The sequence below is a fragment of the Manis javanica genome, chromosome 2 (assembly GCF_040802235.1).
Source record: "Manis javanica isolate MJ-LG chromosome 2, MJ_LKY, whole genome shotgun sequence".
NCBI classification, from domain to species: domain Eukaryota; kingdom Metazoa; phylum Chordata; class Mammalia; order Pholidota; family Manidae; genus Manis; species Manis javanica.
In genome coordinates, this window is record NC_133157.1 from 181,044,992 (window position 1) to 181,068,598 (window position 23,607).

Consider the following 23,607-nt stretch of genomic DNA (forward strand, 5'->3'; position numbering starts at 1 on the left):
CTCTGGACACCAGATTTACTTTCCCAATTATAAGGTGGATATTTCACATGGTGCCATTAATTCATTAGCACAGTCATTTATTAGACATTTATTGGGTAGTAAGTGTTCTAAACACAAAAATAGATGAGAAGTTTTGCAGTCTTCCTGGGTGGGGGAATTCCTGCAGGCACATAAACTCAACACCTCCTATAAATAATTGCCATCTTCAATATCCAAACTGATTCCTTCTTTTTCAATTAGAGGCACCACAAACCCCACCACCTACTAAAATGAACAGTTCTAAAGCCATGCCTACTTCCTCTCTCTCTCCATCATCCTCATAATTCCCTGTTACCTTTCTGTCCATGCCATGGGCCGCTTACCATTTGCTAGCCAAGAGAGTAGCAATATAGCTGCAGTCAAGGTTTACTGGGCTGAAACGAATTTCATTACAGCCTCTTAACCTCCATCTCCCAACTTACCACTCTAACATTTTGCTCAGTTATCATTCTTAAGGTTCCCTTAAACATGGACTGTTGTCCTCAAAGAGTTGTACTTCGTACTTTACAAATGTATGCCTTACATCTTGAAAGCACATCTTTTCATCAAGGTTCTCATTGTTTTTTAAGTTAAACTTCCTAAGACTTCAAGAAGTCTGAAAACTCCATTGTCTACAAGACCAAAACAAGCTAACAGATGTGGTCTGGTCTTTTAAGGGCAGATCTGAGGTAAGGAAAGAAACATCCTTGCTGCTTAGAAAGATGCTGATGGTGCTATTCAGAAAGGGACTCTAAGGATTCCAGTTTTAAACAAACTCTAATAACAAAACACTCTCAGCCAAAAGGGAAAGCTGATCTCCTGACATAGAAGGTGCCAGCAATACCACCTTCCTCCCCTCAGTGAGGCCGCTGACGCCTGGTGACGCATCTTCCCCTCTTCTCCCCAGTTTGTGGGAGAGCCAATCAGTCCCCCTTTGAATGAAATCTTTATTCAACAGTTTAAACACTCTTGGGGGAAGGGAGGGAGAGGACAAGAGAAACATTTCAGAAACAAATGGAGATACCCAAGCGCCAAGTTTCTGTTCTTGTTACTGTTCAGGTTTTGGCCTTGTGGAGACTGTCTCAATTCCATGTTTTTCGTTAAGCTGGTTTGTTTGGCAAAATCCAATGATAAATACAAAACTCTGAGGTCAGTCTCACCTTACTCAGAAAGCTAGAGCTGGGAAGTTCAGCTTTCTGTGGTCGGGAAACTTGGGAAGCGCTGATCCGCTGTTGATAAGGGGAGGCAAAGATATGGGTCAGATACTTTTTTCTTTACAAATGTACAAATCTAGGACTTTCCCCCTTAAAAAACCAACATACAAGCAATCCTTTGTTGATAGCTCAGGCCAGTGGCTAGGAGGCAGGGGGATGTCTAGATAGAAAACACATTGAGTCCATAGAGAGGCCAGGATCTATTCTTTTAGTTATTAATAAGCACCAAAACTGACTTGCCTCTTGACCCTGTTTTTCTTACCCTCAGCTACTCAAAGGCAGTCACACCCCTAAAAGGGTAAGGCGTTAAGGGGACATGGCAGGGAGCAGGCACCTAGACCTTGGAGACCACCGGTCAAGCTGGAGGAGCCTGGATAGCCTCTGTGGGGCCCGGATCTGTTTATCCAGCATGTGTCCCCCTGCTGCTTTTACTCAGGCCACTCAAATAAGCCCTTTTTCTCCTCCGGCCATTGTCAGCTTCCCTCACTTAAAAGCAGAGGAATCTAAATGTGAAGGAGAATCTGTTTTAGTGCTGGAAATCTAAAGGACAAAGTGAATGTTTAGTTTTGTGTCACAACCTGTGAAATCATAATGGACAACATATATTAAGTGAGGCACCATTGTTTGTGTTCATATATTTAATCACACAATCTCTGAGTAATATTTTGATTATTTCATTTTTTATATACAAGGGGCCAGAGGCACAGAGAAGCTAAGTAACTGATCTAAGGTTACACAGCTGGGATTTGAACCCAGGCAGTCTGATGTCAAAGCCCATGCTCTTAAGCAGTCACACACAGACCTGGCCTGTCCCCTAAGTAAAGGCATGTGACCAATGGCCAAGTGGCCTGGATAAACTTCTTCCCCACCCTTATTCCCATAAGTAAAGGGTAAGAAGTGAGGGCTGCCTGGAACAGCAGACAGAATCAGAAAAGGAGATGGTAGCGGCAGCTGGCTCCTTGGACCGGGTGCTGCTAATACAGGTCTCACTGCGCTGAGCCAGGCACGGGCACATGTCAGCAGGCCAACCAGCCAATTGGAGGGAACTGAGAGGTGCCCCAATGTCAAGTTATTGTGGGTGTGTGGTCACCCCAATGGGAAAGTGGGCACGCCAATAAACTGCCCTCAAATATGGGTGAGACTGAAGTACCACTGCTGGACATTACATATATAAACTAATAATTACATGTTATATAATAATTATGCATATAAAATAGTTCATGTCATGCAGTGACCCACCAAAATATATAGCTTGGATTCAGTGTGTGCACTGGAAAATAAACAGCTTGATGATTATAATACAACCAAAAGATCTCTTAGTTGTCTTAGTTTGGGCGGCTGTAACAATACCAAACACATAGATTATGTGGCTTAAACAACAGACCTTTATTTCTCACAGTTCTGGAGGACGGGATATCCAAGATCAAGGTGCCGGCAGGACCGTGTCTTCTGAGGGACCACTTCCGGGTTTGTAGAGAGCTGTTTTCTCATTTCCTCACATGGTGGAGAGCCCAGAAAGAGGAAGCAAGCTCTCCCATGTCTTTTCTCATAAGGCCACTAATCCCATCATGATGGCTCCACCCTCATGACCTGATTACCTGCCAAAGGCCCCACCTCCATATACCATCACAGTGGGCATTTGTGTTTCAACATAGAGGTTTTGGTGGGGAATACATTCAGTCCATAGCCGATGCCATTCTATAAGGCTTCATTAGCACCATAAAAAAGTATACACACACACACATGCAAACTGTGCGGGCCTGGCCCAAGCCTGGCCCAAGGGAGTGTTTGGCCTCACTGCCAGCACCTCTATCCAATAGTCATGCAAGCAGAAAGTTTAAATAATTGCTCCATTGTTCCTAAATGGCTTATTTAATGTCACCATGTCACTAAGACATTTATCTGTTTTGTTCACAGACAGCTTATCTGTTTTGTTCACCACCGTATGCCCAGTGTTCCATTGCCTGGGACTGCGAAGTACTGAGCTGCAATTATTGTGTTCAGTTACTCAGACTATCCCATTCCTCACTGCAATCAAGATCTGTCTGTGTCTTCTCCCTGAAACTTCCAGTGAGTCCAAACCTCCAGCTGTGTTTCTAGATTCTGACTAGACTAAGTTACCTCTGTTATCCCATAGCAGAGATGGCTACAATTTGTAGTCACTGCCAATATTTTCACAGTTGAAAGGAAGTAAACATTCCAGGATAAAGATAACACTGGATTGTGATTAATGTAAAGATTTTCCAAACTATCAGAGAGAGACCTACTCCATTTTTGTTTAACTCAGGCACTACCCTCTATACTTTAAAATCAGATTTGTTTATCCAGTGAAAGACTCTCTTCAATATTTAAACAGCTGCCTTCACCAATCCCTCTACTCTTAAACCCCTATCTTAAATCTCTGAACCAAAGTCCAGAGACCCTTTTCTCCTAGGAACTATGTGCTATGGAATAGAGGTTATAAATTTAGTCAAGCCCTAAGTTCCAACTTGAAGTGTTAAGGTCTAATGTTTATATTTTGCTTTTTAAGTCAACCAACTCATAATTTGAAACAGTTGTTCATCAGCAAATCAGTTTTCTTACTTTTTCATCTTCAGATAACAGTTTCAACAGTTAAAAGATTAAAACATGGGTCAGTGAGGTAAGCTATTTTTTAGGTCTCAATACTCAAGTTAGTTAACTAACAAAATCTTATACCAAAATTTCAGTGTGGATTGGAAAGAAAAGCAATTTGGGGAGAAAAAAGAGAAATGAACCATTGTCCAAGAATGTCTGTTTCTTCTTTTGGCTCACCCATTTGTGCTATAAATATTTGAGTGAGGTATAGACATAAGGCACTTTCTCTAACCCCAGAGATAAGTTCCAGCAGGTGGCTCCACGTGTTGTTTGCCTTCTCAGTCCATTTCCAGTAGGAAGCTCTCTTCCTCAAAAGGGCATCTCACTGTGTGGCTTTTATACCAAGTTTTGCACACCAAGTTAAGTAACTGAGTCTTACAATTTTCTAATTAAGCTGCCAAACTGCTTCCAGACTTCCAAGGAGGGACTCCAGAAGTAGCTTTTTGATAGGTGGGTATTTAACATAATTTAAATGCTGACAAAGCAGCAATGGCTTCCTATTTTGGAGGGCTCCACGGAAGTTCAATCCAAAATCCTTTAGAGATGATAATGACACAAGGCATAGGAAAGGGTGAGGGACTTCCAACATAGCAGAGAGAATAGTGCTTTCTGATAAGGTGCCTACTATGGAAGAAGAAATGAAGAGAAAGAGGGCTGAAGAATCATCAGATATCTTACTTAGAAAGAAATGAGGAGTGGTAAAAGATTGAGTTGAAAGAGGTTTAGAGGTTGTTTCCCCATATGGGAAATGTATACATGTTTGGAACTGGCGATCCTTAGGCAGGGGTGCCCAGGTGATTCTTATGATATATATTTTTTAATGCTGAATTAGAATTTCTGGGAGTGGGCCTTGGGCATGTGTGTTGTGGAAAAAGCACCCCAGGGGCTTCTAATACACCCCTGATTACAAAAATGTATGTCACATACATGTTTTTTCATTTTTATTTTCTCCTAATATCATAGTTTAATTTTTCCAATGCCATTAATTTTTTTTAAAGTAACAATTCATTGAAAATTTGGAAAACATGAAAAAGTACACATAAAAGGCTAAAATTATCTCCAAACCCATTAGCCAAAGATAAACTTTTCAGTCCAGGGAGTCTAAATATAGAACCGCTGGGTGAATTTCAGAGGGTCCATGGCCTAAACTTCTGCAAATTTATGGAAAATTGCTATTGTCTTTTTTTCCCAAGCATATTTAAGGCTTTTATAATATGAATATAACATTCTAAGTTTAGTTTTGAAACTGCTTTTTTATTTAGTCAACAAGACCTATCCTTAATATCCCCCCAGTCTTCAGCACCCTTTGAGAATATCACTTTCAAAGGGCGACTAACACCCCAGCCACCATTCCCTCATCGTTAGACAGTAATGTTATTCCCTCATCACTGGACAGTGACATTATCCATGTTTGCTACTATAAACAATGCTGGAATAAACAGCCCTGTACGTAAATATCTGCATTTTTGGCTATTTCTGAGATTTGGAATTAATGGGCCAAAGACTCTTGGAATTAATTAAAGACTCTTGGCATCTACTGCTTCTGAGAAAGATCTTGTCAATCTGCATGTCCGCCAGGAGTGACTCTAGTTTCTTGTTTGTATGCTTTTAATACATACGGTGTGTCTTCGATATCTTTCCAGATCCCTTTTATTAGTACAGTTCTTACGGAAAGGGACAGCTGATGAAGGGCCCATGAGCTATCTGAAGAGGAAGGACAGAGTCACTCCGGTAGCTGCCAGGCCTGCAGCCCAGCTTCTCTTCCTCCCTGGTGACCCCCCGACGATCGGTTCCTTCCTGCAGTGTAGATGTGGCAGTGCATCCACATCAAAGCTCCAGCATCTGAACCTGCTCCTGGCAGGTCACGGGAGGGAATCTTCTTCAGTGAGTCCTGACTTTGGAAGGCAAAGCTATGCTTCTTGTTACCAGAGCTTCAGGAGCAGTATGCCTTCTCCTGACAGTCAGCGTGGGGCACCTGAGCCAGGCTCCACCAGCTGCATGGTTCTAGCTCAAGATTTTATCTTACAGGAACAACACAGGTCCAGGGATGCTGGGAAATTACTCAGGCCAGCAGAGGAGTGAGCAGCTTTATCCCGGTCCTGGGGCTGGACACTGGCTGTGTGTACTTGAGTCCATCCATCCCTTTCTGGAGGTTTCCCTCTTGCCTTCTGGGGTAGGCTGAATAACAGACTCCCTTCCTAAAGGTGTCCTCATGAATATGTTACTTATATGGCAAAAGGGACTTTGCAGATGTTAAAAATCTTGAGATAGGGAGATTATCCTGGATTATCTGAGTCGACCCAGTGTAATTACAAGGGTTCTTAGAAGAAGGAGGCAGGGGTGTCTATGATAAGAGAAGGCCATATGCTGATAGCTGCAGAGACTGGAGTGATGTGGCCATGAGCCAGGCAATGCTGGCAGCCTCTAGAAGCTGGAAAAGGAGCAGAATTCTTCCCCCTGAGCCTCCAGAACGAACTAGCCCTGATGACATCTTGATTTTAGTTCCATGAGATATATTATGGACTTTTGATGCCAGAACTCTAAGACAATAAATTTATGTTGTTTTAAGCTAAGTCTGTAGTGATTTGTTATGGCACTAACAGGGAACTAATACACCTTCTGAGGACTGCATGATATCCTCCCAATGCAAATGTCTACTTAATTCAGCCACAGTCCATTCCAGTTTCTTATCAACTCCTGAATGTTACCCACCTCCAGCCCCAACCCTGGTGTTGGTTGGGTTCCATTCTCCATGTTCCCACGCCATCCCCTGCTTTCCACCAAGAAACCCTGCTCACCCTCTACTTACCGGGCTTTCCCCCTCCGCAGTGTGAATTCAGTGAGGACAAGTATTGAATATGATTAATCTTTGGGCCCCAGCACCTAGCCCATTGTATGAATAAATACTAGTTAAATGAACATATTAAAATTTATTTGTATACAAACATGCAGAAAAAGGTGGATGCCTTAAAATAAAAAATTTTTGAAGAGATAGAGGAACCCTCATATCAGGCTCCTTTTCCTTTATAAATGGGAATTATTTTAAAAATAGTATTCTTATTTATCTAGAAGGAAAATTCTGATTCATGACAGGTTTTTTAAAAAGCTGATTTTTATGTGAACATAAAATACTAAAAATACAATATGTTAGCTAAACCGCTTGGATAGAACTGAAAGCAGAGCAAATGTAATCAATTTACAGTATTATTAAAACCTAAGGGGAAATGAAATGTCCGTTTCAGTAACATTGGGTGTGTCCATGTTTCTGACACTTCAGTGTTACTGCAGGACACTCCAGCGACTGCTTGCAAAACCCCGATGCTCTGCTAAACCTGGCTTTATCCAGGCTGGAGTGGAGCATGCATTTGAGACACTTGGGCTTAAGAGATCTCTCTCCTTTGCCTGACAGGGACTTTTAAAGGATTTTCTCCACTCCCCACCAACTATGTTCCCTGTGTAAACTTTTTAAACCTTTGGTCTCTGTCCTACAAAAATGCAAGAGACATGTGCACAAGGATATTCACTGCAGTGCTATTTGTAATGGCATTCCATTGGAGGCAGCCCAAATGCCAATCAATGCGAAAGTGGTTGAATAAATTATAAGACATCCATAATCTGGAGGGCTCTGCTTTCCTTTAAAAAAATGAGGTAGTTTTATATGTTCTACTTACTTTAAAAAAATAGTTCACTGCTCTGCTTAAAACTCTCCAGGGCTTCCATTTGCAACATAAAACTCAAACTCTTTCCTCTGTCTGAAAGGCCCCCTATCACCAGGTGCCTGCCTTCCTTCTGACCACACGGTCTGCACATCCCCTCCTCCGTCCAGAGCCAGCAGATGGCCTCCACCTTCCCCATCAGCTCCCCTCAGCCTCTGCTAGCTCACTGCCACCACAGGTCCTTCGCACTTTGTTTTCTCGGCCGGGAGTGCTATTCCCTAGACCAGTGTTTCTCCACCATAGTTCTGTATTACAACAATCTGCATTATCAGGCTGCATTCCCAACCAGTCAATCCTGAACCTCCGCAGTGATACCCAGGTATCAGGTTGTTTTGGTCTGGGCTGCCTGCCTATTTTTAAGCTTCCCATATGATTCTCTGCACAGCCTGCCCTGAGAACCAAGGTGGCTTCACATGGTGGCCCCTCGTCAATCTTTAGGGTGTAGTTCAAATATCACCTCCAGAGAGAAAGTATGATTGCACTAGTTTTAAAACTAAAGATTTCATTTAACTGATAAAGTTAAAAAAGAAAAATACAGACAAAAGATGAGTACAACATGAAATGGATTTGCGAATGCAAAGATGGTAAGTATGAGATGGCATACATTGAAAAGACTGCATAGCAATTCAAGGCAGATGGACTTTAAATTTCAGTTAGCTCCCCCGTTAACTATGATCTTATACCAGTTACCAGTTTCATACCTATATGAAAAGTGGGTAATCATACACACCTTAAAGGGGTGTTTAAGAACTAACAAAACCACAAATGGCACATAGTGAACACTGAGTAAATAATATTATGTATTGTTAGATTCGTTGAAGCAATAAGTGCCTAGAAATTCAAAGAAAATAGAAACGTCAAGTGCCTGGGGATCAGAGAGCTTCTCTGCCTAGGTTGAATTTAATTTTCTTCTTAAACTTGGGCACGTGTAAAGAATAATGAAGGAAGTGACATTCCAGGAGACAGCGAACAGGAGGGGCAAAGACGAAAGGTGGAATTTTGCCGAGTGTGTTTGGGGAAGAGGAAGTTAAACAGAAGGAAAAAGCTTGCCCAGAAGGACGGACGGTGCAGCAGTGTGTCAGGACCGGTGACCCTTCTGTTTTCTGTCATACAGCATCTTTTTAGTGTCAGCATTTCCCTGAACTAAATTGCATGGAAGAGTAAGTCTCTGATTGGAAGCAGATCCATCAGGCATAGAGGCAAAGAGGTGGGGGTGGTAGGAGACAGGACTGGGAAGCCATTCCCTTCGACAGGAACTCATATAGTCTCTTGGAGGCTGACTCTGGGCCATGAGTTGGCCAATCTCATGGAAGCAAGCTTGTTAGGTCTCTCAGGGGCAGGTCCCACACCAGTTCTAAGCAGCAGCACTTGGTACTCCCATGGGAAAACCAGCTACTCTTGGGAAGAGCCCAGCTCTGTCTGAGTGAGTCAGGGTTCTTGGTTGCCAGTCAGGTTCCTGCAACCAAGGAACATCCAAGGAAGGGGCTACTAACAAAGGTCAGGCAGGTTAAGGGGACCACCAAGGATGTGGGGAGGCCGAGAGCTGCAGGAACCCTGAGAGGGGCGGCCAGCCCTCAGCCCAGAGCGGGGTATAAATACCCCAGTCTCTCTGCTTGTCTGCCTTCTCCTGCAGGTAACTTCCCCTTGCTCAAGCCTGAGCCGGAAGCCAGAGGGCAAGGCTGTCTGTTAATGCAAGTCCATACAGGTTGGCCTCCTGGAGTGCAACACAGGATGGAGAAGTGCAAAAAGTGGATCTGGAATATCCACCCAGGGAACAATCCTACAGAATGACAAGCCCTCTTAAGGGCTGATTACCAGCCTGCATTCTCCATTAAAGGATCTCCTGCAGTGAATCCCCTTTCTATTTCCCTTTCTGCCTCCCACCTCCACCCTGTGCACACGTAATTGATCATCTAGCCTTGCCAATTGGACCTCTTAGTGTCTCTCAAAAATATACTCTGCTCACACCATATACCTAAATTCCATAGGGATTTAGATTTATGGTTTTACTTCTTATAGCTAAAAGTACTGGCTGAAAACCTCACTGGATATTTATACAACCTTGTAGTAAAAGGAGGACTTCTCAAAGTATGACCTTAAAGGCAAAACCACAGAGGGAAAGGCTGATAGATTGTACTACATAAAAATTGGAAACTTCCATTTGACAGAAACCACCATGAACAAAGTTGAAAAGGCATCAAAAAGTAACCAAAACAAAATTCAAACAATGAAATAAGAAAACATCACTTCAGCAAATTTAAGTAAAAGGAGTATTGTCTAAACATATAAAGTTCTCATACAATAGATAAGAACTAACCCAAATTTGGGGGAAGGGAAAACTAAGAAACTAAAACTAAGCAAATAACGAAAAATCTGTGAAACTAAAAATAGACATATAGGCAGAGGACGCGAACAAGATTGATTAAGGAGGAAAAACAACTTGATAACAGGATATGGGAAAATGTTTAACTACTCAATCCAAGAAATGCAAATTTAAACAAGAAACTCTTTAACTAAATGCACAAAGATTGTTCTTAATGGGAATACTGACTGCCGGCAGGGGTGCAATGAAAAGGGCCCTCTTGAACTGCTTAGAAGAGTATAAATTATTACAAAGTTTCGAAAAGCAAATTGGCAGTTCAGCATTAAGAAACTTTATAATTCAGTACCCTTGACCCAACTTGAAAATTCTGGGAATTTTCACTTCACAGAATGTATCTACTTTCCTGCTCACAAAGTCCAAGCATCTCAATTTGGAATATGCCTTCCAAGTTTCATCTCCCACATCTCGCAGTTGAAATTTGCCATCCGTTAGTGTGAAACTGCCTGTTCTCTGGACATACGTCACGCACTTCTGTGCCTCTGACCATTCCCTGTTTGTTTTCCCCTGGTTGGAAAGCCCTTCATCATCCTCTTGGCTTGGTTGCCTTTGCTTACTCTTCTGGAATCAGCTAAGTTTTCAGAGGGTCTCCCCTGATCACCTAGGTTGGGTTAGTTTTCCTTATTCATGTGTCCATAACACACTTTATGCATAGTTTGTATAAATAACCTATAACTTTACATAGCTATTTATATATTTATGTAGCTATTTATATATTTATGTACATATCTGTCTTCGCCATCTTGGTTTCTCTCTTTGTACACCTTACATTGGTGGTTTTCAACTGGGGGCAATTTCGTCCCCCAGGAGACATTTGGTGATATCTGGAGACCTTTTTGGTTGTCACAGCTGGAGGGAAACCAGGAATGCCGCTAACCAGGTACAGGAGGGCCCCCACAACAAAGGATAGCCAGCCCAGGCTGTCAACAGTGCAGACACTGAGAAACCCTATCCTACACCTAGCTTCTGCCCAGCAAGGAATGGACAAAGCATGCACCAAGAAACAAACAAATAAACCCAAAAAACGATAGAACAAACAATGGTAAAGTGAATATTTTAAGGCCAATTCTTCTTCCATACAAATGGGTGTAATAATATCGATGCCAGAAGGTTTCAGGGAGGATTAAGAGAGACAGTATACAAACAATGCCTGGTATAAAGATGATAATACTTCATCAAAAGCAGCTCATCTTAAGAGTGAAGTGCATAAATTAAATCACAGAGCCAGAATGTTTTGATGCTATGAGTCTTAAAGACTGCAGTTAAACTCCTTTCACAGCTTGGGAACCCCTATCTGTAAAGATGTATTACTTGCCTAAATTGCTGGCCTCATATCCAAGTTTCCAGTTAGTGGCAAACTACATGTTAAATGCATTCATAAGAAAGAAATTATAAGCTGGCTCTTTTGTAAAACACATATCTTTTTTTTTGCTTTGGCTTATAAATACAATTTTCATATATATATGTATAGAATTTTCTTTAAAATTGTTAGAATAATAAAAGAACAATGATTCAATTGAATGTTACCAGAAGTTTCACAGGGATTTATTTGAAATTACATTTTGACATTTATGCAAAAATAGGCAAATGTATTAAAATACAAAGTAAAACAAATAATACATTCTTTTGATTGTAGAGAGAGATAGAGTCAGAATCCAGAATTACAATTTAAATGGTTTGTCATAATATCTAAGCCCCTCAACTATTAACAGACTTTCTGGAATCTATGCTAAAAATTAACTACCTTGTAATGACTCCATTCTTCTTGCCTGCTCAATTGCTAATACATACAATGAAATTTCTTAGCAAAATACAGTTTAGAGGCACCATCCAACCTGAGATCTTAGATCCTAACGTTATGGTTTTAATATGAACACCAGTAAAACCAGAATTTAAACAAATTATGGCAAATAAATTAAAACATTTATAATTTAACATCTATAGACTTTATTAGGTGTTCATTATACAGTCATCTGGTATGTTTAAAGAGTGAGCAATCATATAAAAGGAAATATGGTCATAACTGATTGAAGTAATAAAATCCTGAAACCAAATAACATCTCATAATTCATTGCACAGCATATATTAGATTTCATTACATCAGTATATAGCTTAGTAGTAAATTCTCCTGATGGCCATAAACCTCTAAGGTGTTGTCATCCTGAAAAATGAAGGGGAGTTGGTGGGCGTACAGAATGGATAAATCTTCAGTCGTGCTGGTGTGGGATGCCTTTAGGTGTAAAGGTGTAGTGCACTGCCACCTAGTGGTAGAATATTCACACTTACTACATTTTTCTCTGATACTGTAGTTCCAGAAATTCATGCCAGGCATACAGTGTGAACCCAACTGGGCTCTACCCACCAGGCTGTCAGGGACTAGGTTAGTGTGGCTTTTATGTTCATCTAACTTTTTAATTCCAAGTACTTTTGTTATTTTCAAAGCCACACACAGAATAATTTTATTAATAAAACACCATCTCGTTTACAAATAAGAAGGATTATTGTAGCTATAGGAACTTGGGGCTTTCTTTGACCAGGTTTTTATTCTTATTAATGAATCTTTTAGCAAGTCAGAATTAGTGCAGAGTTAATGCTTTAAAAGAGAGTCCTTAAAGTAAACAGCTACATGAAATCTTTATCATAATCTACAGTTTGGATTTTATTAAGATCCTAGAATTTTAAAAGAGGTAATGGTGCTGCTGGTGAAGATTCCTTCACTAAAATTTTGGTACCATTCATACAGCATCATATAAATGCGAGGCCATGAGAACTCAGTTTGGGGATGTCCAAATCATATCCAGTAGTTTAGGATTAGGACCAGAGTCATCACTGGAGGATCTGAGGCCACACCATCCCTTATTTGGCTTCCGATATTTCCACAGCATAAAGGCTTTGTGATGCACTACAGGAGTGAACATAAGCCAGGTGTCTGCTTTTTTGATGGAATTGCAAGTACAGAAGAACAGGAACTAGACCACTTTAGGGTAAGCAAATCTGTCTTTCTTCAAGGTTGAGGAAACCATATATATCAAAACCTAAATCAACCTCAAACTTTCAACAGTAAAATATATCAAACATTTTACACTGTACAAAGAAAACTAGCAGGACGTGAAACGTTGGAAGTTTTAAAACACTGCCAATCCAAGAGGCAAAACAAGGAGGTGGCAAAGTCTTAGCTCCATCCCAATCCAGTGGATCCAGTCACACCAGCCTGCATCTCAGGCAATGGGTATTTCATTCAAGGTCAGACATCCAAGGGAGTTAAATGGGCCAGAAATGAGAGTGCCATGTAGGAAATGAAAGGATGGAGCCAAGGACTTGGGCCTCAACTATGCAGATACTAGACTTGATGATACTCAGCATTCTCCCAGAATATTCATTCTCCCTTCTGTTCACATAAAGAAGCAAAGAGACGAACCTTTGGAGTGCCATGTGCCAGAAGCTGATCTAAGTGTTTGGAGGAAGTCAGTTAAGTTTCATAACATTACTGTAGAGTCAGTTCTACTGCTAATCCCATCTTAGAGCTGGGGAAACTGAGGCACAGAGAGGTTAAATCATATTCCTGAAGTTACACAATGTCAATAAACTCTTATCTGGACAGTCTAACCCAGAATTGGCTCTGAATCACTCTATTCTGTCTACAGATGATGATCCTCTGTATTTCAGATACTCCCATGCTGATTTTTCAAACAGTACAGCTTTTGGTAACAAAAAATTAGTAAAATTCTCATCCCCTCCCCTCTTTTTTTCAATGAGCCAACTACTAGTTCTTTCTTATTCTTTCTAACAAGCTGAACAGTACCAATAATTATAATTAACAGTAAAAACGTTGACTGTTTTCAAAGAACTTTTGCACTTTTTCCCCATTTAGAATAAGAAAATAAAGTGACATTGAATAGCCACAGTTTGGCAGTAGGACGAACTCTCAAAGTGCAAGTTGCCCCAGTCATACCAAACTTCCTGCCTCTAGCAGGTGATGGTCCAGAAGTTCTTCCTGTTACACTTCAACCTTAGTCAGTCGTTTGTCCTCCCATCTTTCCATGGGGCTCTTAGGCTTCTTTTAATGTGCACACAGCACTTACAAGTGTGGTTCCCAGGGCCAGTGCCCCGGCCTCCCTCCACCCCATCCTTCTCCCTACGCACTTTCATAACGCTCTCGTTTGAGGCGCTTCAGTTCTGATCTCCTTGTAAAGGTGCACATCGGGTGCCTGGTTGAATGAGACCAGACTCCTGCAAAAGTGATCTTGAACTTTCAATTAAGAGCCTCTGGGAAGTCAGTCAAGGAAATTTTCTGAGCATGCAAATACTTAAAAAAAACACAGGAATTTTGGACAGTCCTCTTCTCAACTTGTTTCTGCTAAGTAGGACTACACTGGAACCTTTTTCTTTTTCTTAAGACCTTCCAGGGAGTCTTGATCTCCCCTGGGTGGTTTTCAATCCTCGCCTTGCTAGGGAACATAGCAGCAATAGGTATATACAAGGGCACAGCCTGCCCACTGCTCTTCTGCCCAGTCTGCCTTATTCAGCCTGAAAATGTTTAGAACTGTTTCAGCTTATTGCCAACCATTTCACCCACAGGAGCCCACAGCAGCATGGGGATCACACAAGGCCAGGGCACTTGCACTGAGAACACAAGAATCTGCTATCGTTTTTTCTATTATAAAAGTGATAGCTACAACAAATGCTGGCGAGGATGGGGAGAAAGGGGAACCTTCCTACACTGTGGGTGGGAATGTAAACTAGTTCGATTTATTATGGAAAACAATATGGAGGTTCCTCAAAAAACCAGTAATTCCACTTCTAGGAATTTACCCAAAGAAAAGATCCCTGATTCGAAAAGACTTACGCAACCCTATGTTTATTGCAGCACTATTTACAATAGCCAAGATACGGAAGCAACCTCAGTGTCCATCAATAAGTGAATGGATAAAGATGTGGTATATATACACAATGGAATACTATTCAGCCATAAAAAGAAATCTTACCATTTGCAACAATATGAATGGAGCTAGAGGGTATTATGCTCAGTGAATTAAGACAGGTGATAAAGACAAGTACCAAATGATTTCACTCATTGTGGAGTGTAACAACAAAGCAAAACTGAAGGAACAAAATAGCAGCAGACTCAAAGAATCCAAGAAGGGACTAGCAGTTACCAAAGGGAAGGGACATGGGAGGGTGGGAGAAGGGGATTAAGGGGCACTATAACTAGCACTCACCATATAGGCAGGTCAGGGGGAAGGCAGTACAGCACGGAAAAGACAAGTAATGACTCTATAGCATCTTACTACATTGATAGTGATTGCAATGGAGGTGGGGGCAGATAGTGAGGACTTGATAATATGGGTGAATGTAGTAACCACAATGTTGTTCATGTGAAACCTTCATAAGATTGTACATCAATGATACTTTAATAAGTTTTTTTTTTAAGTGATTGCTAATTATAAAAAATTGACAATCAGGGAGAAGGAAAAATCCAAGACCACCCTTACACTTAAAAGATAACCAGTTGCCATTTCGGGTGTTTCTTCACTCCTTCTTTAATGAGGAGTTGGGAATGTTGTTTTATCTAGGTGCAGCTTTTTCACTTACCTTTAATACCACAAGTTTCCCAGCTTTAAAACTATTTTCCAATTAGCATTGTCCTATTACTGAAAACTTACATTTCTCTCAACTTTTCACTCACTGACAATGCTGCAATAAACATTTTTCATAAAGCAGCATCACACTTTTTTCATGGCTGTATAACCTTGGACAAGTTGCTTGACCTCTGTAAGCTTTGGTCTCCTCATTTGTGAAGCAGTACTAGTTTCTGTCTCACTGCATTGTTGTGAGATCAATGGTAGTGTACAGTGCTAATGTAAAATAATCACTCAGTAAGTGATGGCTGCTTGTAAGTCCAGGGAAAGGAAATCTGGGGCAAAGTACTTCTAAAAACCAAAATCAGTCAAAGGGAGAAATAAAGTTTAAAATCCATTTATTGCTTATAAACTGCAGTCTGGGGCCATCTCTTTCCTGCTCCAGCAGAAGCAAAACTGGTCCTCCCCCTCACCTACAAACTGCAGTCTAGGGGCATTTCTCTCCTCTGTTTCGGAAGCAAGCCAGCGTCGTCCTCCCCTTAATTTCTCAGGTTCAGACACATCCTTGGTTGTCCAGGTAATTATCCACTGATATGGAGATGAACTTCTTTCCGCCCCTAAGGAATGATGCAAATGCCCTAAAGACATACTTCTCTCCACCCTTGAGTGCCTGTTAATATGCAGATGTACTAAGGCCAGGAGAGATATTCTGGAAATATTACAATTTTACCCATACTGCTACTGGAATTATTTAAGAGTAATTTTACAGTTCTTGACATGGCCAAGATATTGTCCAGGCAGGTTATACAAATGTAATACCCATCAGCAATGTATGAGATTCAAATTTATTTTAAAAGGTCTATGAAAGAAAATTGAAGCACTGAAACACTGAATTGTTCTTGGTTGTCTGAGTTTATCTTAGTTATCTAGTTAGGTTTGATAGGGAAGTACCGTGACACAAAAATACTTTACTAGTCTACTGGCCTTTATGCAAATAGTCCCTCACTAAAATGTCCCTTAACACTAGCATCTGCCAATATTTTATCCGTTTCTCTGTGATCTACAATACTGTTCCAATAATATAATTCAGATTGATTGGAAAACCAAATCACAAATCTTACAACATACTAAGTAGGTTAAAGGAGAACTGCTTTCACCATGACTCAACCGATTATCAAATGGGCATCTACGTTATTTGGACCAAGCAAAAGGAAATTGACAAGAGTGATTCAGGGTAGGTATTTCAGGTGAAAATCAGAGAGGCTCTTAGAGAATTTAACAAGGGTTTTAATACTTTAGCAAAAAGTTTAAAGACACTCATGGTTATGTTGTCAAATATAACTCATTTTATGGAAAAAATGTATCCAACATACTTTTTTTTAGGAAATGTAAAATAAAACGCAAGACTTATTTTCAGACTGGTTTTCCCCAGGTTAAGAGCCCAGTCAGACATTCCCTTTACACACAGCAGTGGCTTGTGGACCACCACACAGGCCGCATGTTCTACCCATTGCTTCCCTACATGCTGCTGTTCCACACTCACTTCCACTACAGCATTTTAGAATTTAAGGGGTGGAATGATGACATTACTACATGGTTCTAATTTATATTTTAAAAAGTAGCCTATAACCTTAAACTCTTATCTATGATCAGTATCTAACCCTTATAATATACTTTCCAAAGTGGAAAACTCACTGGTATATGGAGGAAAAGTATAACTTACCTTTATATCTTTGCCTGTTTTTCTAATGCCAATTTTTTGTTTTCTGATTCACATTATCACAGGAGCACACACATACGTAACTTATACAGACCCATATTGGGGCTGCATAATTTTTAAAAAACGATAGGATGTAAAATCATTTACATTTGGAAAGCAATGGTTAAAGAAAGCTGTTTCCCAATCTGGGGAAACTAGTGGGTGAATCCTCTCTCCTCCCATCTGGTAACTTTTGAAGTCTGAAAACCAGTCTATTGGAGTGCTGTTTGTTTCAGGTAAAATATTGGCACTTGTTTCTTGCTCCATTCCATCCCAGCAATTTAGGTCCTGAGGGGGCTTCTAAGTATCTTTTTAATCTACAGAGGCAATATAAAGGCAACTATTCTACCTGGAAGAATGTTATATCCTTTAGTAAATTAACAAGTTATCCAATCAGTGAGGAAAACTGATTAAAATGGCCTGAATGTTAGGAAGCAGTTAAACAGTAAAAAATATCTTAGAAACCGGGAATGAATTTTAACAGATAAGTTAAACTCAGTTTTTATTCAGAATAAGGTTCAGAATTCAGAAATTCCAATAATTACAATGGACATTTGTTTGAACTTAATACACTTGTAGCCTGAATAGTTCTAAATCTGTACATTTCACATTTAACCAACTTCATAAAAATACTTTGAGGACAGCTGCAACCAGATTTCAACTACGATTATTTCTTTTCCCATTCTTCTCTCTCTTTTCTTTCCCGAATAACCTCTTTCAAATAAGGTTCAAGGTAGAATTTATCCTAAAGAATGAATAAAATAAAAACATTACATGTCACCATCACATACTGGTATTTCCCAGAATAATAGGTCTTAAAGAACAACAAAAATCTATCAAAATTAATTATTTCCAAGTTAAGCAGATTAAGAATTGTTGACTTTTCTAAGATGTAAAAAACCACAAAGATATTGTAATAAGTTGCTCTGAGAGTTTATGAAAGTCTGCCAAAGAGGAAAAAATGAAAAGTCTTCAAGCTTTTGCCTAATTTCAATGTGGTTCAAGGGGTGAGGGTTTACCTCAGAGTCCTTCCTAGAAGCTAGAAGGTCACTCACATGAGCTCACACGAATTCCAATATATTTTCATCTGAGCAGGAAACAGAGTGTACAGGGAGAACAACAATGGCCTGGGAGACAGAAGACCAGGATTCTACACCTGGATCTCTGTATTAGAGACTTGTTTATAGATTTTGGAGCAGTCATTTCAACTCTAAGCCTCAATGTGTTTATGTCTAAAATGGAGCTAATATTTGCTCTATTCATTTCACTGGACTGTCATAAGGATATTTGATACAACTTGAAGAACTAAATTACTAAACAAATGAATGTTTTTCTTCTGTTTCTAATACTCAATCCTTCATGGACAACACTGTTAGATACAAAAAAGCTGTGTGCTACCTCCTCATATTTTGTCCACTGCTCTTTAGGCAGGATTTGCTGCCTCATGGAAAGGTCCAGTGCTCTTTTAATGCGGAACATCCTGTCATTGTAAAGGTTCTCAGGAAGCCGCCTTATGGCTTCTTTCACATCATCATCCTCATATATTGTATCATCTCTCATTAACCCTATGATAGAAAACAGAGTTAGACTGAATATTCATCTCAAAAAGCAGGATTTTATTTTTAATGAGTAAAAATCTTTGACTTATAACTTAAGACAGGTAAAATATCAAATCAGGTATGATGGTAGGTAATTCAATGCATTTCATACATTAATAATGGGTTAACAGATTATTTCTTAAATGGTACTATAGAGACAATATATGAACCTTTTAAAATCCACTGCCCCAAAACACATTTTACCTGCAACACTTTTTAAAATATTTAAAATGTCTACCTTGTTTTTAAACATACATCAATAAACTACATCTTTATTTTCTTCCCCTTTCCACTTTAAATCTGAATCAAGGTATTAAAGAATCTTAAGATGACAGTGTACTAAGGAACCAGTAATACTTAATGATACTTCCATTAAGCTTCAATAACAAAAGATAAAGTTCATGACAAATTATAAAGTCTAAGAAAGTTCAAGAATCAGATGATTGTAAAGAAGTCATACTTTTTTTATGGAAGTATCATTGATATACAATCTTATGTTCATTTCAAATGTACAACACAGTGGTTCAACAGTTACCCACATTATCAAACCCTTACCTCCTCTACTGCAATTACTATTTATCAATGTACAAAGATGTTACAATATTACTGACTATATTCTCCATGCTGTACTACCTTCCCTGTGACCAACTTATATTGTGGTAGTGAATTATTAGATGTCGCACATTTTTAACCTTTGAAAAATCTCTACTTTCAACGTGCATAAATGATTAAGTGGAAGAGTTAGGAGAGGGAATGTATAATAAGGAAAATGTACTGCTACCATATTTCAAGAGCAAAAATTATTTCTACCTTAAGCATTTGAGACAATTTCATCCCTCTCTTCTTAAAATATTAAAAAGAAAATGGATTTAACATAACAATAAAATGTGACCTAATTAAAAAATTTTCTAATGTGCACAGGCACAATTAGTTAAAGGGATTTTTCAGAACCACAAGAACTTTTGCAAAAATACTTCTGAGAAGCAGCAAAAAAAGAAAAAAAACAAAGGAAGAAAGCACAGATACTCACCTAGCTTATTGAACCCGGCAGCATTGTAGTACCACTTTCGAATACCCTCTAGCCACCGGCCTGATGCTGAAACTGACAATGTCACACTGTTAGTTGCTACAATTCACTTATACCACATGAACACATTGACAGGCAAGTAACCAATACTCTTACAGTTACATTAGAAAACATAAACAGGAATTTCCTTTTAAAAGCACAGACTCTATATACTGTAGATAAAAAATAAAAGTTGGTTATTTTATCTATGAGCCAGAGTAACTGCAGGTAAAAAATTGGGAAGCAAGTCATGGGAAATAAGGGTAAACTCAAAACACCTAACTTACAAAAGATCTATAGGTACAATTACTGCCACTCCAGTCTCTCAAAATCAAGAATCCATCCTTTATGTTCCCCTGCTACCATCAGAATTGAAGGGGTGGGGTATGGGAAAGGAATTCAGAGCTTTTCCAGCATTTGTAGTTTCAGAAATAGATAATAGGTAATGTAAACTCTTCTTTTCAAGGAAGTTGGGAGCTATAGGTAAAGAAGGTATTTCAGGATAGGCTGGCAGATCTAAATGACCTTCATCTTCCAAAATTCCTATCCTATAGTGCCTTTATTTCACACAGCTACCCTCTTTAAAACTGTATGTATCCATTAATCAATCATTTAAAATTAATATAGCAAAAGAAGCCCATTTTCTTCCTTGCAAGCTGCTAACTTTCCTACTCCTTAGTACATCACAATGACAGAGTTTTGGTAAATCTTCTAACTTTAGCACCAGGCACAATTGTTTTTAGAAAAGCAAGTACCAAAGAGTCAATTACAAACATACTTGTAAAAGACAAATAATGTGTAAATCTATTTATCAGGGTTGCGATAATGATTAATATTCACTGAACAATTATTGCCGCCAGGCACTATCCTATTTGCTTCACCCACATTACCTCGGTTTGTTTACAACACGCCTATTCGTGCAGAAGAGATACAAGGCTTACAGAAGTTAGCCTATCCAAGATCAGAGCCAGCAGCGGTAGGGATGAGGCCAGGTCTATCTAGTTCCCAAGCACAGCACAGAAACAGAGGGTCTTCAGTATCTGTCAAATTTTAATGCCTCCAACCCCACCCCAGCAATCTGATCTTTTTTAATAACTTTACAACTGCTGGGAGAGGGGTGAAAGGCGACAGTATTTTTAAAAAGCCAGTAAAATTTGTACCGCCGGAGAGCGGAGATTGGCAAAAGAAAAACGAAAAAAAAAGGCGTGCAGGGGGAAAAGGAAGTGCCTTGATGTCTACTTTGTTTTAAATATTCAGTCAATTTCTTTATTCTGTTCTATCCAATAACAAATGTTTGTTCTAATGCCTACAAAAATACAAATTTCTCCAAATCTACAGCACAAGGTGACGTTCCAGAGAAGCCAAGGTTAATGTGAAACCGCTGAAACCCTTTTTTAGCTGCCTTTAAATCCCAGTTTCAGAAGCGACGGGTGGGGAAGGAGGTTTCCAATCCTATTTCCTCCGGTCACTCTGCTTCAGTTACCTTACGAGCGTAAAAGAAAAAATACTATCTCCCGTCGCGCCGGCAGAATTTATGGATCTAATGCACATGACAGCGCTTGGCTCACAGTAAGCACTCAGTTCCTTCTGGCTTAAAGTCATCCATTAGTCATCTCCCTGTGCCCTTGAACTGTTCTAAGGCCGAGGGGAAGGACTGCCGAGCACGGGGAGCTGGTACACCAGGGCTGCCCGAGCCACTGCGGGCACCTTCACCCAACAGTAGGTCTACGCCCCAGGCCTCTAGGCGAGAAGCGGTAGGGAAAACGCGTCCTCTCGGCGGCGCTGGGGCCGCCACCTCCTCTTACGCCGCAAACCTGGCCACTCAGAGAGAGCGAGGAAGAGGAGCAAGTAGCTGAGAGAGTAAAAGGTTGAGCACCGGCGAGACCCGCCAGGCAAGCAACCAGCCACTTACCAGCAGGCCTGCTTGCCATTTTGACCCCAGGCGGACGCACGACCTACTGGGTAAGTCCCAGAAAACATCCTGGGTCCAGTGCGCAAGCACCTTACGTCACGTCCGGAGGCTAGGGAGGATGCCGGCGCAGGCGCAGTTCTGGCGGCCGACGCAACTGCCGGTTGCTAGTCTCCGCAGGGGTCGCCCCGGTGGAGCAGGCTGGATATTTTGTGTTCTGGGATTTAAGAAGCATTCCCCGTGATGTGATAGGAAGAATGGTAGGCAAGGGATTAGGCCACCGGTCTTTAGCCTGGGTTCTATTACTGACGAGCTATGAGAGCTTGAGCAGTATTAATTGCGCCCTTTGTGCCAAACAGACTGCTAAGCGTTTTACAAGCATGTTGTCATTTAACTCTAAATCTGTAAGGTAAGTATTATGATTATCCCCATAGTAGAGAGGAGGAAACTGGGGCTTTGAAAGGTTGGATAAATTATCTGAGGGCACACAGCTAGGAAGAATACGGATGCATCATCCATAATGTGAGAAGTGAAATAAAACTTTGGGATTCCTTCATCACAGGGCATATACTACACTACTAATCCAGGAAAGTGTGGCCTTCAGTTTTTCTAGTTGAAGATCTGTATCAAGCCATTTTAGTGGAAGGCAAGTTAATAAAAAAAAGACTTTGAAATGTTATGTCAAAAATGAATAGCAGGATTTGCATGCAATTTTAAATAAAACACAAGTACACTTTTAAAGTCTCAGCCCCAACAAGTTAAGTATAAGGCATTAAAATCTGGGGACAGAAGACAATTAGAGTAGTTAGAATGACCCATAACTCATTCAGTTCCTGGTGAACTTGTCGGTACTGTGTTGGTCAGCTCAGGCTGCCATAACAAAATACCACAAACTGAGCATCTTAAAAAATAAATTTATTTTCTCAGTTTGGAAGGCTAGAAGCAAAAATCAAGGTGCCGGCATGGCCAGGTTCAGTTGAGCTCGTTTCTGTGACTTGTAGAGGGTTGCCTTCTCAGTGTGTCATCACACACATGGGGGGCAGTGAGCAAATTCTTTTGTATCTCCTGTCTTAAAATGACACTAATTCCATCAAGAGAGCCCCACCCTTACTACCTCATCCAAACCAAATTATCTCCAAAGGTCCCATCATCAAATACCATCACACTAGGATGTAGTATTCAATATTAATTTTGGAGGGACACAATTCAGTCCATACCAACCCACCATATTTTTGTTTTCTTTGATTTTGAGCTGAAACCTGGGACTATATGGAACTCCATCTCATTGTAAATTCAAAGGTTAGATTTAGTGGTCTTAGCTACATTGTACTTCTGGTGCTTTCTCCCTTTTTCTTCTCTGTGCCACCACAATTTCTCATTTCTCCTGAATGCAGCACTAAAAACTGGTGAATGGATGCTTCTAGTAGCCGATATGAAGTCTGAAAGATGTGAAAAAACGCAATACATTTGTACAGTGTCATATTGCTTTACAAGAAGTAAATTCTGCTCCCTTCCTCCTTACACTTTAAATCTCTCCCTACTGGTTACAGGGTGGAGGCAGTAAGTGAAGACCTTGTCAAGGGATTAGATAACCAGGAAAGTCACAAAATCCAGCTCTTAGGAGCATAAAGCCTAGAGAGCCTGAGTTTGCTGGTAGTCATTAGTGATGATTGAAAAATTACTTTTGGCTTATCTCCTGGCACATGGTAGGATTGCACTTATCTGCCTTCTTAAAACTAGGCATGCCATGGG

General features: G+C 40.2%; 1 protein-coding gene across 1 annotated transcript; it reads right to left on the reverse strand.

The window, feature by feature from the left end:
- Window positions 1-17,767: 17,767 nt before the first annotated feature.
- UQCRB (ubiquinol-cytochrome c reductase binding protein) lies at window positions 17,768-21,973 on the reverse strand. Its single transcript, XM_017657858.3, has 4 exons — window positions 21,859-21,973; window positions 19,911-19,982; window positions 18,681-18,847; window positions 17,768-18,027 (listed from the first exon to the last, which is right to left on the reverse strand). Exons 1-4 carry the CDS (start codon window positions 21,875-21,877, stop codon window positions 17,950-17,952), a joined length of 336 nt encoding a protein of 111 aa, XP_017513347.1. The 5' UTR covers window positions 21,878-21,973; the 3' UTR covers window positions 17,768-17,949.
- Between the last annotated feature and the right edge of the window lie 1,634 nt (window positions 21,974-23,607).

What these genes read in the sequence shown, in the direction of transcription:
- UQCRB (XM_017657858.3), bottom strand. An exon ending in TGCCGGGTTCAATAAGCTAG is followed by an intron (nt 18,848 to 19,910) that starts GTGAGTATCTGT and finishes TTTCTATCATAG; the next exon opens with GGTTAATGAGAGATGATACA. An exon ending in AGTGGACAAAATATGAGGAG is followed by an intron (nt 18,028 to 18,680) that starts GTAGCACACAGC and finishes TTCATTCTTTAG; the next exon opens with GATAAATTCTACCTTGAACC.